The 13105-nt window shown below is 34.1% G+C and overlaps 2 protein-coding genes across 3 annotated transcripts; one reads left to right on the forward strand and one right to left on the reverse strand.

Moving 5' to 3' along the window:
• LOC120201571 lies at positions 1 to 3584 on the reverse strand. 2 transcript variants are annotated; one of them, XM_039202154.1, is made up of 8 exons: positions 3466 to 3584; positions 2868 to 3176; positions 2696 to 2767; positions 2075 to 2139; positions 1664 to 1814; positions 956 to 1036; positions 773 to 862; positions 1 to 269 (listed from the first exon to the last, which is right to left on the reverse strand). In XM_039202154.1, the coding sequence occupies exons 2-8, from the start codon at positions 3150 to 3152 to the stop codon at positions 147 to 149; spliced, it is 867 nt and encodes a 288-aa protein (XP_039058085.1). In that variant the 5' UTR covers positions 3153 to 3176; positions 3466 to 3584; the 3' UTR covers positions 1 to 146. The 2 variants fall into 2 exon arrangements, with proteins under 2 accessions (XP_039058085.1, XP_039058084.1); XM_039202153.1 differs by having other exon boundaries at positions 2868 to 3187.
• A 3679-nt stretch (positions 3585 to 7263) lies between these two features.
• LOC120201572 lies at positions 7264 to 8187 on the forward strand. The gene is made up of 2 exons (XM_039202155.1): positions 7264 to 7884; positions 8004 to 8187. The coding sequence occupies exons 1-2, from the start codon at positions 7348 to 7350 to the stop codon at positions 8091 to 8093; spliced, it is 627 nt and encodes a 208-aa protein (XP_039058086.1). The 5' UTR covers positions 7264 to 7347; the 3' UTR covers positions 8094 to 8187.
• Positions 8188 to 13105: the final 4918 nt, after the last annotated feature.

Here is a 13105-nt window from a genome sequence, read left to right on the forward strand (position 1 = left end):
GATCATCCATATATGAGGAAAACTTCTAAGAAAAGAATTGAATAAACTTATGCTGGACAATACCCGTATCCAACACTTATGTTGGGTCTGAATTACATAATCTTCTTCAGTACCGAAGCTTCTTGCCAGAGAAAAAGATTATCGCGTTATTCAAGTGGCTCCTGTTGGGGTGTGACTGAAGGTTCAGGTACCATACTGTAATGTGTGGCCTGAGGTTGAGCTGCTTGTATCATTGCTGCAACATCAGCTGCTGCAATTGCTGCGGCTTCCTGATTCAATTGAAAAAATAGAAAAAAAATGCACAAAACTAATTACCAAAAGAAAGTTCTTAAGTGAAATACAAATTAAAATAACTTGAATCAGCTAAAACAGCATGAGCTAATTTAGCTTTAGCTTATTAAAGCAGCATGGATATGATTAGTACTAGGAATGACAGAAGATGTCATTCATGGAATGCTTTTTCAGAGCTATGTTACTCGACTCTTCAGTTTCTTTAAGTAATCAAACCCGACAAGTATTCAGCCATGGATAATGGAGATATGACCCTCAAGACATCCTCTAAAATACATAAACCAACCTGGAGGAATTTGAAAATCCTTGTACCAGACACATTCTTAATGAGACTCGAACCTTACCTACTATGCCGAGTCCATATCTCGGAAAGACGATACATATCTATATTTTCGGTATTCTTCTTCTGCGATCTAGATCAAACTTGACACAATCAAGTAAAACAGTGGTGTCATTTTTTCAAGAAAGTCGGAACCATTACCCGTTGTTCCCGACGGCGCTGCAATATGCTGATAGCCCAGGCCACGATGTAACAGGGAAGAAGAAAGCCAGCAGCACGAAGCAGGAAAAGCTAGATGGCAAAAACCAAGAAAGGATGTTAGAATCAAACAATTAAGAAATTATGAATTACAAAAAGATCAACACAAATTCAAGCCATGCTTACAGAGATATATTGAGATACATCATCGTCGGTGTCTCCATTGGTTAGGTACAAAGCATGCCTCAAGAACAGGAGAGCCAGAAGCTGCAAATAAATAGATAGAATAAGATCTAAACAGAATAAGAACAAGGATATTAGCAGTGACTCCAGATTGGACGGGGCAATAAGGACTGGAAAATGTTTAGTGAGACACAAAACTGTGACCATCTTTGCCATCAAAGCAAAAAAAAAAAACAATAATTTGAGCTTTAGGGCTCAACTCCCATAAGGACATAACCACAAGTTGAAATGAGGCTGATGGCTAGAACACTACCAATGCTGGGGGGAAGATGCAGGCAAACCATACAATAGATAACGCATTGCATGACACACAAGATGGCTTGAACATTGATATTCGATCTATTTTCTGCAGCAAACTGGTACAATAAGTAAAAGGAAGTACGGAATCACCAAGATTTTTACTTAACATAAGCCAATAAGGACCTATTATACTCGGGCTTAGGTTTGAGTGTCGGATACAAGTATGTACCCATTATCAATATGTTCAAATTTTTCTTTCTCCATATGTTTGTATGGTCCTCGGAGGGCAATATCTGAATCCATGTAGGACAGAAGTGTTGGACAAGTATACTTCAAGGAAAATGAAGAGTCAAAGCAACATAGGATAGTTAATAATTTGTTTTGTTTTCATAGAGGAAACAAAAAGCTTACAGTTAGGGTAGCAGCACGGAAAAATTCAGTTCCACTAGAATCATTATTGGAATATTCATCATAGCCTGGCTCCAAAAGACGGCGTTCTGCTGCCACTGCTAAGATCCGTTGGTCATGTAAGTTCAAAGGAGCACCAGAGACTGTCCACTCACTGTATCAATAGAAAAAATAGGAAATTCAGATGTCAAAGGTGATTAGCATAAAATAGCAACCCATCCTACATAACACCGAACAGGTTCGGATATAGATCCTCACAAACAGGAAATAGTCCAAGAAATATCAAAGTTTCAACTGCGGTAACAAGAACAACATTGGTAATAAAACCGGGAAAGAAAAAGTTAAATAGTTTGAGTGACACTGATCTTTATCATGTCTATGATGGATAAGTACGTGCACACTTGTGAGACTTGCCTGATATCAATTGTAGCAACCTCTGGCGGAGGAGGAGGCGGTGACATATATCCCGGTTCGAAAGACTGCAAATTAATTTTTTTTTGGGAAGAAGTTAGTAAAGTGGCCTAATAACTCAACTCAAACTAAACTATTTAATCAAAGAGATAGATGATGACTATGTTTGTTGTCAGAAAGAAACCAATCCGAGATATCATATGAATCTTCCCAAAAATACATAGATAATCACACATATTTGATATACCACATGGAAAAAAAAGTCGCATATATATCATATGAATCTTCCAACAAATACATAGATAATCACACATATTTGATATAGCACATGGACATCAAAAGTCACTGAGATATCATATGAATCTTCCAACATGCACCAGAGGACTGTGGCTCAAATATTTGTGAATGCAACTTTACCCCCATTGTTTTTAATGTACAAAACTAACCAGTGATTCGCCAACAAAAAGGAAAGGAAAAAGAAATACCCTTAAAAATCCCGACACTTGTTTATATTAATGAATTATGCAAATAAGTAAGTGCAAAATAAGAACATAAAAAACAGCAGATTTTGTTTATCCTATATTAAATGACGTAGACATCAACATTCCCAGTGCAGGGGTATACCTGATGACATATCTCACAAATTATATCTCCCTTCTCGTCGCACCAACGCTGAACGCATTTCCTGTGAGCAAACTGGATAAAAAATTGTGTCAGCCACTGCACGAAGATGAAACCATATAGTAATAAATCTGGTACACAATAAATCTCAAAGTTTCCCAAAACAAATCAACACCTTCAAACTGCCACTGCACAAACAAGGTGCCTCCAAATTCTTAATGCTGTCCTCATCCTGGCAGATACGGCATTCAACCGTCTGGAGGAGTGGTTTTTCTTCATCACACGAACCATGATCTTCAACTTCCTCCACATCAATAGCATAAACATCTTGCTCAGCAACTATAGAAGAATCATCACCCGATGATCCCACAACTTCGGCTTCATGCACCGATGGCAAAATTTCGGGTTTTGTAAGGCGGTCCACACATAATACGAGGCGATCACTCATTTTTTGTCCCATTGAAATCAGAATACACCTATGAAGCTGAAAGTAAACTGCAAGGCATACTTCAAAAACTAACAGACTAGTGTTTAACCATAGAATTTAATGGTAGATTCAACTGCTTCTAATAAAAAATCTTCAATTTTTTACTATAGAATTGAATCCCCAACAGAAATTGAAAAAAAAAACTATTCCCTTCATTTTCAGGATAACCAAACAATCCAATCATAATTCGCAAAATTAAAGAAGAAAATGCCAAAATCATGATCAGAGTTGAACAAATCCATTAATCAAACAAATTAAAAAAACATAAAAATATACAAAGAATTACCGGAGAAGAAAACAGTTTTTCTTGGGAGTCTGAATCTGATATGTTGTATAACTTGTATTAGCTTAGCTTCCCTCCTTGTAAATATCTATAACGAAGACTCCAACACCAGACGACTTTCCTTTGTAACAATCAATGGGCTTCCTTGCTTGGTTATTAATAAAATCGATAATTGAAAGCTCTCTTTTTTCCCCTTTTTATATATTAAATATATTCAGTAAAATTAAACTAAAAAAGTAAGTTGACTATTTTACCAGTAGAGGTTCGGTTTAAACGATGCCTTAGAAATTAAGCTTCCTAACTTCCGTCCAAAGATGAGGCTTCCTTTTTATTGAGATAAATTACACTCATGATCACGAGTTGATTTTATTTTAAAATTTTAAGCGTTAATTTTATTAATCAAATCATTTAATTATAAATAAAAATTGATGATAAAAATAAAATTGGATCGTAACTAAATAGTTATGAGTATGTTTTATCATTTTTATTATTACATAATTTTTTTGATGAGTATTAGGCCTGTAAACGAACCGAACGCACACGAACGAAGGTATGTTAATGTTCATTCATTTAATAAATAAACGAACATAAACGAACAAATTTTTTTTTGTTCATGTTCGTTTATTAAGGAATATGACTTGTTCATGTTCGTTCATTTAATAAATAAACGAACATAAACGAACACGAACATAAATGAACACGAACATAAACGAACATAAACGTTGGAGACCCTACCTTCCATTGTTCTTTCATGAAAAATAGTCGACAATGCAAATCAACCAAATCTACAGTGATAAATAGCGTAAGAGCTTATTAGCAGTGATGAAATGTTTGAAGATATCAAATATTTCGATCGATCTTTTAAAGATATTAAATGATTCGCACGACTTTAATTTAACGCTATAACATTTATCTTAGTGTTCCATGATTACATATGAACAATCATTTTCCGCTATTACACTCTTTTTCAGAAATTGAATAGAAACCTTTGTTTTGTTTTCTGGCAAATTCTATATATTTTTCTTTTTACTAATGCTCATATACTTCCGATTTTTACCTTTATCTTCCCATCTATTTCTAGAAAGAAGTATTATGTTTTCTTGAGTTTTAGATGTGAAGATACCCACAATAACTTTACATATCAACTATTAAGTCAAATAAAACAGATAAAGATGAAAACAGACATGTAAAACTTCATATTGCACTATAATATAACTTGTTTTGAATCTTTCAGAGATCGTCTCCACTCTCCAGTGAACAATAAGATTTGGGAAAAAAAAGGGAAAATGAATATAAGAGCGAGGTGCCTCACAGGTTAACATATTGGATTTAATCTCCAAATAAAATTAGGTTAATTATGGAGTTGGTCATCAGAATATTAGATTAATATTTTTAAGATACTTACAAATTGGTCACCAAAATTGATTTAAGAAGATTGGGTTAAACATAAATGAATGAACATAAATGAACATAATCGAACGAACATAAACGAACATACCCAAACGAACATAACCGAACGTTCACGAACCTAAATGAACGAACGAAACCTATGTTCATGTTTGTTCATTTAATTAAACGAACAAAAAATCTTGTTCATGTTTGTTCATCTTGTTCATGTTAAGTTCTATTTTTATTAAATAAAATAAATATTTAATTGAATATACATATACATATATATATAATATATTTTTCTCAAATTGAATAGAAAATTTTCACCTTAAAACTAACATAATCTTATCTTATCCCTAAAAAAAGCGACTCAAACCGACCTTAATTTAATCTTTTAAAAAGAATATTTTATATAATCAAATTGAAACCAATTAAATCCAAATCTTATACCCAACCTTATTCATCGCCTTTTTTTTTATTTTAAAGAAAAGGAAATTCATTCAATTTTCAAAACCAATGGCATCGAATACAACACTATTTACAATACAATCAGGGTAGTCATACACAAACTATACTAGAGAAAATTGAACAGCATCCTATAATCTCTCTTCTAGCTTGTCTCACTGGAGAGGTAAATTCAGACGTGACTGGTCCAGCTCAATCTGATCCTCTTGACATGTCTCAACTCAAAAACGAAATAAAAACAAAGGCCCTTAGGTGTCGCGGAAGAAAAACCCGAGCCACAGTCTCCCGATGTAACTAGTCCAGCTCAATCCGATCCTTTTGACACGTGTCACCTCAATGACGAAATGAAAACAGAGGCCCTTGAATTAGATGTCACAGAAAAAAACTCTGAGCCACACTCTCCCGTTGTTTCACCAGCAACAGCTGTTGTAGCGGATATGCTGGATTTCTAGAGCCGAATGAAGTTTCTATAACTTCCATCTGTGCATCTCCAGTCCCACTCTATCGTGGCACTCGCCGAATAAAATTGTTACACGAGGATGTTGCCTTGCAGCTTTTCTGTCCTTGTCTAAGAGTGCGATTTGGAATCAGTAAAAAATTTCTCGATCAGGCAGGTCGGCCACGTTTGAGTTTCGTGGTCGATGCTTCCCCGACCTTATGTGGCATTGTGGATGCTTGTGATGCAGCTGCAAAGGAAATATTCGTCGGTTGTGGAAGCAGTTCTGATTGGAGGCATGTCAAGACTGCAGTAAGTTTTCATTACTCGATGCATTTTGTTTCCTTTCATTCTCGTCATTCAACAGTTCATAGTTTCTTTGAACTCTTTCCTTTCAGCAGTCCTATAATCGTCAACAGTGACTCCGCCCAATATGGCACGGAGATACATTGAAAGGACTACTCCGGTAATGTGCAGAAACACGAATTCAACGCTGATGAACTCAGCAACATGATTAGAACATGATTAGTTATACATTGTAGTTAGTAGGATTTAATGGTAGGAAAGGTGAATTTAGTCCATTTTTAGATTTTTCCCATACATGTTAAAGTACTGTGCATGTTTGAGCATGATCCATGTGTTCATATGAGCTGATTTCTCAAATTCATACCTTTAAGATGACATAGGTCATCCATACTTTGTACCAAAAGGGATAAAATATCAAAATGTAATTGCAATTTAACTGAAATTGTTAAATATGACATTCTTTTAGTTGAACGTAACGTGGTGTTTAAATTCGTGTTTGTGCTAATACGTGTATATGATATGTATCATATATTATTTTTTAATAAAATATGTATATATATTTTTTCTCATTATTTTTCTTTTTCTTTTCTTTTAATTATTCACAATCAAATTTCCATTTAAAATAAATTCATACTCGTAAGTCGTAATAAAAAGTGTGTTTGATCAATTGCGTTTTTCATATTGGACACGTTTTGCAATGTCTTATTAAAAAAATTCATTTTAATAATTAATTGGTAGTGTGTGTTATTTTGATATTCAATTATTTTTATAGTGATATTTGAGTAATTTAATTAAGGTTCTTTGTTGGAGCAGAAGTAGGGGCGGACACGACACTCGAATTTGGTGGGTTCTAATTTAATTTGATTTGATCGTGTCAGATTTTTTTTTTTAAATCTTAGTTTAGGTTCGGTTCGAGTTCAAATTTAGGATGAAAAATATTTGACCTCTACCCAAAAAATAATATAAATATATATATTTAGGGATATTTATAATAGTACTCCTCTTTATATTATTATTTTTAATTAAATTCTTATTTTATTGAATAAAATTAATAATTTTTATAAATATATTTTTTTGGGTCGAGTCCGATTCAAATTTTATCTCAAAGTAGAAGGCCCAATTTCAAGAGCTGTGAAAATAACCCATCAAGGCATAAGAAAACGAAGCTCCTTCCTCTAAATCCAATGATGGCGAATTGGGCTTATAAAAGGCAGTTGAGAGTTTGACGAGCCGAAACCAACAGATGCATCAGTTGCTTCTTCAGATTGGTGTCTTTCAAGCTTTCTGGAATGGTGGAAAACAATAGAATTCTAGAAAGCTTACTATTCGAGTGGGAAAATTTCCACTCCATCGATCATCACAAGCAAAAACAGTCGCCGGAAGCGAAACCCAATCGCCAAATCAAACAGCAGTGGTCGATGGTGATGATCAGAGATTCCGTTTCCCGCAGCGACCTCTCCGTTTTCCCTCCCGTAGACCACGAAAACCTGCACCGTCAAATCGAACAACCGCTACGGGACCCACCTTCCGATTCGACGCTTCATCCGCCTCCCGACGCCGGCAGAGTTGTTTCTTCATCCTGTGGTCGTGGGATCGGAGAATGGCTTGGAATAGGGGCCGGGATTTTGCGTGCTAAGATCGTTGGCCTCGGTAGCTATTTCGGTTATAGAGACGGGACAATTGGGAAGGCGTTTCGGTCTTTCCGAGGGGTTATTGACTTCGCGACGATGGTGCTGTTGTGGTGGTTGTGCAAGCGGATATGGCGGATGAGGCGACGGAAAGAAAGCGTGGCACGGTTGAGGATGATCATAAAGGAGAAAGATGAGGTAAAGGTGTTTGTTGAAATGATTGTTCGAAATGTTAGGGACATTTTTGTTCTTAACACATCAAATTTTAACTTTTTTTCTTTGGGGAAATCTGAATTCAATTGTGGTATATTGTGCAGAAAATTGTGGGGTTGTTGAACCAGATTGCTGAAATGAATAAAGTATTGGTAGAACGCCATAAACTTGTAGCTTCAAGACCGACCCATTAATGGCTTCTTCAATGTCAACATCATATGAAGATGAAGACCGGCAAATTGATGGCGAAGCGTTTTAGTCTTAGGGAACTAGGGAGTATATTTATTTTGATTTTTTCTTCTCAAATTCATAAAATAGATCACGTAATTGTAAATGTATGGACTTCTCAATTTAAGTGGGAGTAGTTTTTGGTTTATTTACTTTGTGGCCCTTATTTGATTTTAACATCATAAATTATTTAATTTTTTTCATCTCTAAACATAACATATTTATGTTTGTGTGAGAGTGAACATTGAAATCTATATTAAAATCATGGTCAACAAATTATGATTTTATGTTAGATAGTGAATTTAAAAAAATTTAGGCGAGAACTAATAAGCGAATTTATAAAATTTCACGAAAATAAAGTGTCAATAAAAAATAAAAAAAACATCTAAAATATAGAAAATTTAAAAATTTAAGAGGAACGATTGTTCCTACCTGCCTCCTTATCTATCTTTGATGATACCATAACAATAAAAAAATAGAGATGATACGTGAATAATTGAATTTATCGTAACTCAAATACAATTTATTTTGAATGGTATAAAAATATAAGAGATTTTTTTTATATATTTTAGGGAGAAAAATATCTACGGTTTAGTTAGAGGTATTTGAAGTGATAGTCAAGGGCATTAGCGACCTTTTATACGTGTATCTCCGTTAATTCAATTCCTATTTTTAATTTTATTATATTTAATTTAGTCATTTTGGGGTAAGTTGTGCGACATTTAAAAAAAATTCTCGACCACGACACATGCAATGACATCCGTTATGTCCGCAAACGTGACAAACGTAACCGCGAACGTTATTTAAATCCCAGTTAGCAACAAAAAAAATTCTTGGACGAAAGTAGGTAGGTGGGCGGGCGAGAGAGATTGGGGAAGAAGCCAAAATGAGTGAGGTGTTCGACGGTTATGAGCGCCACTACTGCGAGCTCTCCACGGATTTGACGCGAAGCTGTGCCTCCGCCGGCGTTCTTAATGGAGGTAAACTCTTAAGGTGCCGTATAATTCTGTAGTTGATCTCTTCCTTGATCGATCATAGTTTGTGCTTTTTTGTAGGGAGATCAAAGCTCTATTTTGTTTAACGTTTGTTTTTGCACAATGTTGATAAATATAAATTTGGATTTAGATTTCATTAGTTGAGAATAAAGATTATGAAATAGAATTTGAATCAACTAAAATTTAATATGATCATGTGTATGTGATATAAGTGAATATGAAATTCTATCATCTTATTGCTTCACATGATTGTTCACCTTCACTTTCCTTATCATAAACTGTGAGCTGAAACCGTAATTTACAGGTTTAAAATGCTTGAACACATCTCTCCATTTGTCCATCGATAACGATCTTAGTTTCGTAATTTTGTTGATGTTCTCCATTTGCATCTTGTTTAACGTGAGCATCATACCAACATTTAGTTATAGATAATGATTGCTGAATGGTGGCATAGGCCTCTGCTGCGGATTAAAAAGGCAGATTATTGATGTCGACAGAGAGATTAAACCAGTCTACTGAAAGAATTAAGGAAAGCAGAAAAACAATGCTGGAAACAGAAGAGCTGGGTGTTTCAATCCTACAGGATTTGCATCAACAACCAATCTCTCCTTAATGCCCATACCACGGTTTGTTTTCCATCCAATCTTGGGTTTCGAAATAGTGTTCTTTGTCTTTAGAACAAACTTAAGTTGCTCGATTTCTTCGTTTTTCTTAAAGTATTACTGTTAAACACCCATGTCCTGCTCACACCTGAGACAACCTTATGTGGTTCCTCGACTTTTCATTTTACTTGAAGTAGTTGTGTTCAACACTCGTATCTAACAAATTTAGACACGAGTGTATGTGTCCTTATTACTTTCTAAGGATTCTTCAAATACATAGATTTTTTTATTTAAAAAACAGGACATCTATGTATTGGTCACATACTCGTATCTAACACTTGCACCCGAATTTGAGTAACGAGGATACCTAATCGCGTTGCATCTTACGTTGACAGCTCCATGAAGTAGATGAAAACATTAGCAACAGTGTGCTGACAAGCATATCAAGAAGGAGTCCTAGTTCTTGCTATATTACTTATCCTATATTTTAGGTTCATTCATTAGGGCTTGTCTCACCTCTGGTTGTTCTATATGCCCCATTGTTTCACAGAATATGCATGTGTTTGTAATCTGCTTCTTTTTTGTGTGTGATCCTAATCTGAGCAAATTTAATGGAATATCAAGTCCTTTTTTCTTTTGTCTTCCATGCTCCTAAGTTTTGGAGTTAAACATCTTTCTTTTATTACAATTGAATTGATTATTATAATGGATATCATTTGATAGACTGACATTTTTTTCGACAAACTATTTTAATTTACAAAGAAAAACGTTTATTATCAAATAATTTTATAATAAACTTTTATATTCAAATAAGTTTTAATTTTTCTTTTATAATGACCCAAAAAGTTGTTTAAGCTGTAAAGGATGGCATGTTAGGTGATTCTTATTTAAGCATCATTGTCTGTATGATGTTTACGAATTTATTTAATTAAGAAACATGATAGATACTACTATGGAACCGCAAAAGAATGTTAAATAAAATTAATTATTAATCAAAATATTAAAAATGAAAACAATTATTTATTTTTATTTGGACACCTTAATAATATAAGACTTTATTTAGATAAAGTATTGTTTAAAGATTTTATTATTATTTTAACTTAAACAAACACTTATGATAACAGTGTTTATTTAATAAAAAAATACTATAATTAAGGATATTTGTAGTATTTAGATATTCTAAAAAAATAAGATCACTCTCCAAATGCATGCATTCATGCAAGAGTTTATATGTAATATGTTCCGAGAACCTTCATGGTACAATTTAGAGGCTACTACTTAAGTGTAAAAAGAAAAAAGAATCGCATTTTAGCTTTTGAATAAAAAATGAGAAATAATTGCAATTAAAAATAATAATAATATAAAACACTAATGTAACGCCTCAAATATTGGTCTAGTAGTTTAGTGTCGACCCAAGAATTTATTTAATAGATTTATTATAGCATAGGGGTCATTGATTCATATTTAAGTTTAATAAGGTAAGAAAATAACATTGTAGAAGATAAAAAGGAGATTTTTAAGCTCGGGTTAAAGGTAAAGAGATCTAGAGTACAATTTACTCATTCAGAAAAATATGGTTGATTAATGGGATATTCTTTCTTATATTGGACGTGGGGTTTTAGAGCCAAAAGACTTTCTTTCCTTATTCCTATTCTCTTCTTATTTCCCCTTCTCTCTCCTTCTATTTCTTTTCATTTAAGCAAGAACAAGAGAAATGCTTCAAATTTTTCTATCCCTTCCTTAATCCAAAAATTAGAGGTAAGATTTTTAATCTAGAGTTCTTTAGCTTCATAAAGAGTTCACCATCTTCTTCAATGGTGTTCTTGAACTCCCATGGGATTTTAGGAGGGTTTGAGATCCAAAGACTCTTCCCATGGTTTCTATCTAATTTCCATATATTATAGTCGTTGTTTAACATCTAGTCTCCTTCATTTCATGTTGGAATCGTTGGGTGACTTTTGGGTGATAGAAGAGTGGTGTAAGAAACCCCTCATTTGAGCTAGGTCAAAGAAAAGTTGATCTTTGGGTAAGTTATAGACGTTTTTGGGTTACTAGGAGTTGAGGTAACACATTATAACTCTTCCTTACTACTTGTATGTCATCTACATGAGTTTGCTTACTTGTATGGGGTGGAAGAGCATGTGGGGGCTTGGGTTCTTGATTTGTTGTTATGGACGTTTTTGGTGTTAGATTGGAGTAAAAATGATGTATGATGACCCCTAATGGCTTTTATAAGCTTTAATAACCAACTTAGACCTTAAAATAAGTGTTTGAGATGAGTTTGGGGGGTGTTTTCCGAGCCAAAGAACGTATTTCTGGGTTATAGTATCGATATTGTATGAACAATATCGATATTGTTCATATTCTAGGTGAAAACTAGGCTTTTTAAGTCTCAGTATCAATACGGAAGGTTGTAGTATCGATACTGGAAGTTTGGTATCGATACCGAAGGGCTATGGTATCCATACATGATATATTAATATCCATACCGGATGAGTCGGTATCCATATTGAAGGCTCGATATCCATTTCGAAGATTCGAGAGTGAGGGATTTAATATCAATTGATATCGAGCATTTAGCTCGAGTGTGGGAGGTTACTAAAATGTCTTTAGGGGACTAAAATTACCAAATTGCCCTTATGGGCCTAAGTGAATGAAATAACCTATACTAGTAAAAGTGAAATTGCTTAGTGACTGGGTAATGAATTGAGACTCGAAGGAGGAGTCTGAAAATATTGTGATTGATAATAATGGCGAGATAACACTGTAATAATAATGATATGAGACATTTAGCTCTTAACGAGAGTGTGTTCGTGAATACTCAGTAAAGATAATATAAATAACTAATATCAAAGTTTTTGGCTGGGAGTATCAATACTTATTCATGGGGTATTGATATTGTTCGTTGGGTATCGATACTCAAGGGTGGGGTATCGATACCATGTTAAGTCCTCAAATTCCAGTAGCCTATTTTAGTATCGGTACTCAAAGGAGTATCGATATTATGCGAAGGGTATCAATACCCCAAGTAAGGGAATCAATATTGAATTAAATAATATTAGATTACAATATACCAATTTGGTATCGATATCAGTTTCAATACTATGAGGAATATTATCAATACTATCGTTCAGTTTCAGGCAGAAAGTCATGTTTTAGTTTAAAGACTCGGGAAGGGTCTAAGGTAACCGAAACATCTCAATAAAGTTTACAAGTGGAAACATTGAATAAATTGTATGATAATCATAAGAATTTTAAGATGTAAAATTCTATAAAGCTCATACCTTGTTTGATACTAGAAAAATAATAAGGACACCCGAATTACTTGTAGATTTCAATAACGTACAAGTCGTCCCTCCAATTCAAGGATGGATTCAGGGA

Source organism: Hibiscus syriacus, unplaced genomic scaffold (assembly GCF_006381635.1).
Source record: "Hibiscus syriacus cultivar Baekdansim isolate YM2019G1 unplaced genomic scaffold, ASM638163v2 tig00007643_pilon, whole genome shotgun sequence".
NCBI lineage: Eukaryota > Viridiplantae > Streptophyta > Magnoliopsida > Malvales > Malvaceae > Hibiscus > Hibiscus syriacus.

Excerpts from the sequence above, each read along its gene's own strand:
- LOC120201571 (XM_039202154.1), bottom strand. The coding sequence starts at position 3,152 with ATGGGACAAAAAATGAGTGATCGCCTCGTATTATGTGTGGACCGCCTT. Across the intron at positions 2,140-2,695 it reads TTTGTGAGATATGTCATCAG|TCTTTCGAACCGGGATATAT; the intron begins GTATACCCCTGC and ends ATTAATTTGCAG. Across the intron at positions 270-772 it reads AGCGCCGTCGGGAACAACGG|GAAGCCGCAGCAATTGCAGC; the intron begins GTAATGGTTCCG and ends CAATTGAATCAG.
- LOC120201572 (XM_039202155.1), top strand. The coding sequence starts at position 7,348 with ATGGTGGAAAACAATAGAATTCTAGAAAGCTTACTATTCGAGTGGGAA. Across the intron at positions 7,885-8,003 it reads TCATAAAGGAGAAAGATGAG|AAAATTGTGGGGTTGTTGAA; the intron begins GTAAAGGTGTTT and ends TATATTGTGCAG.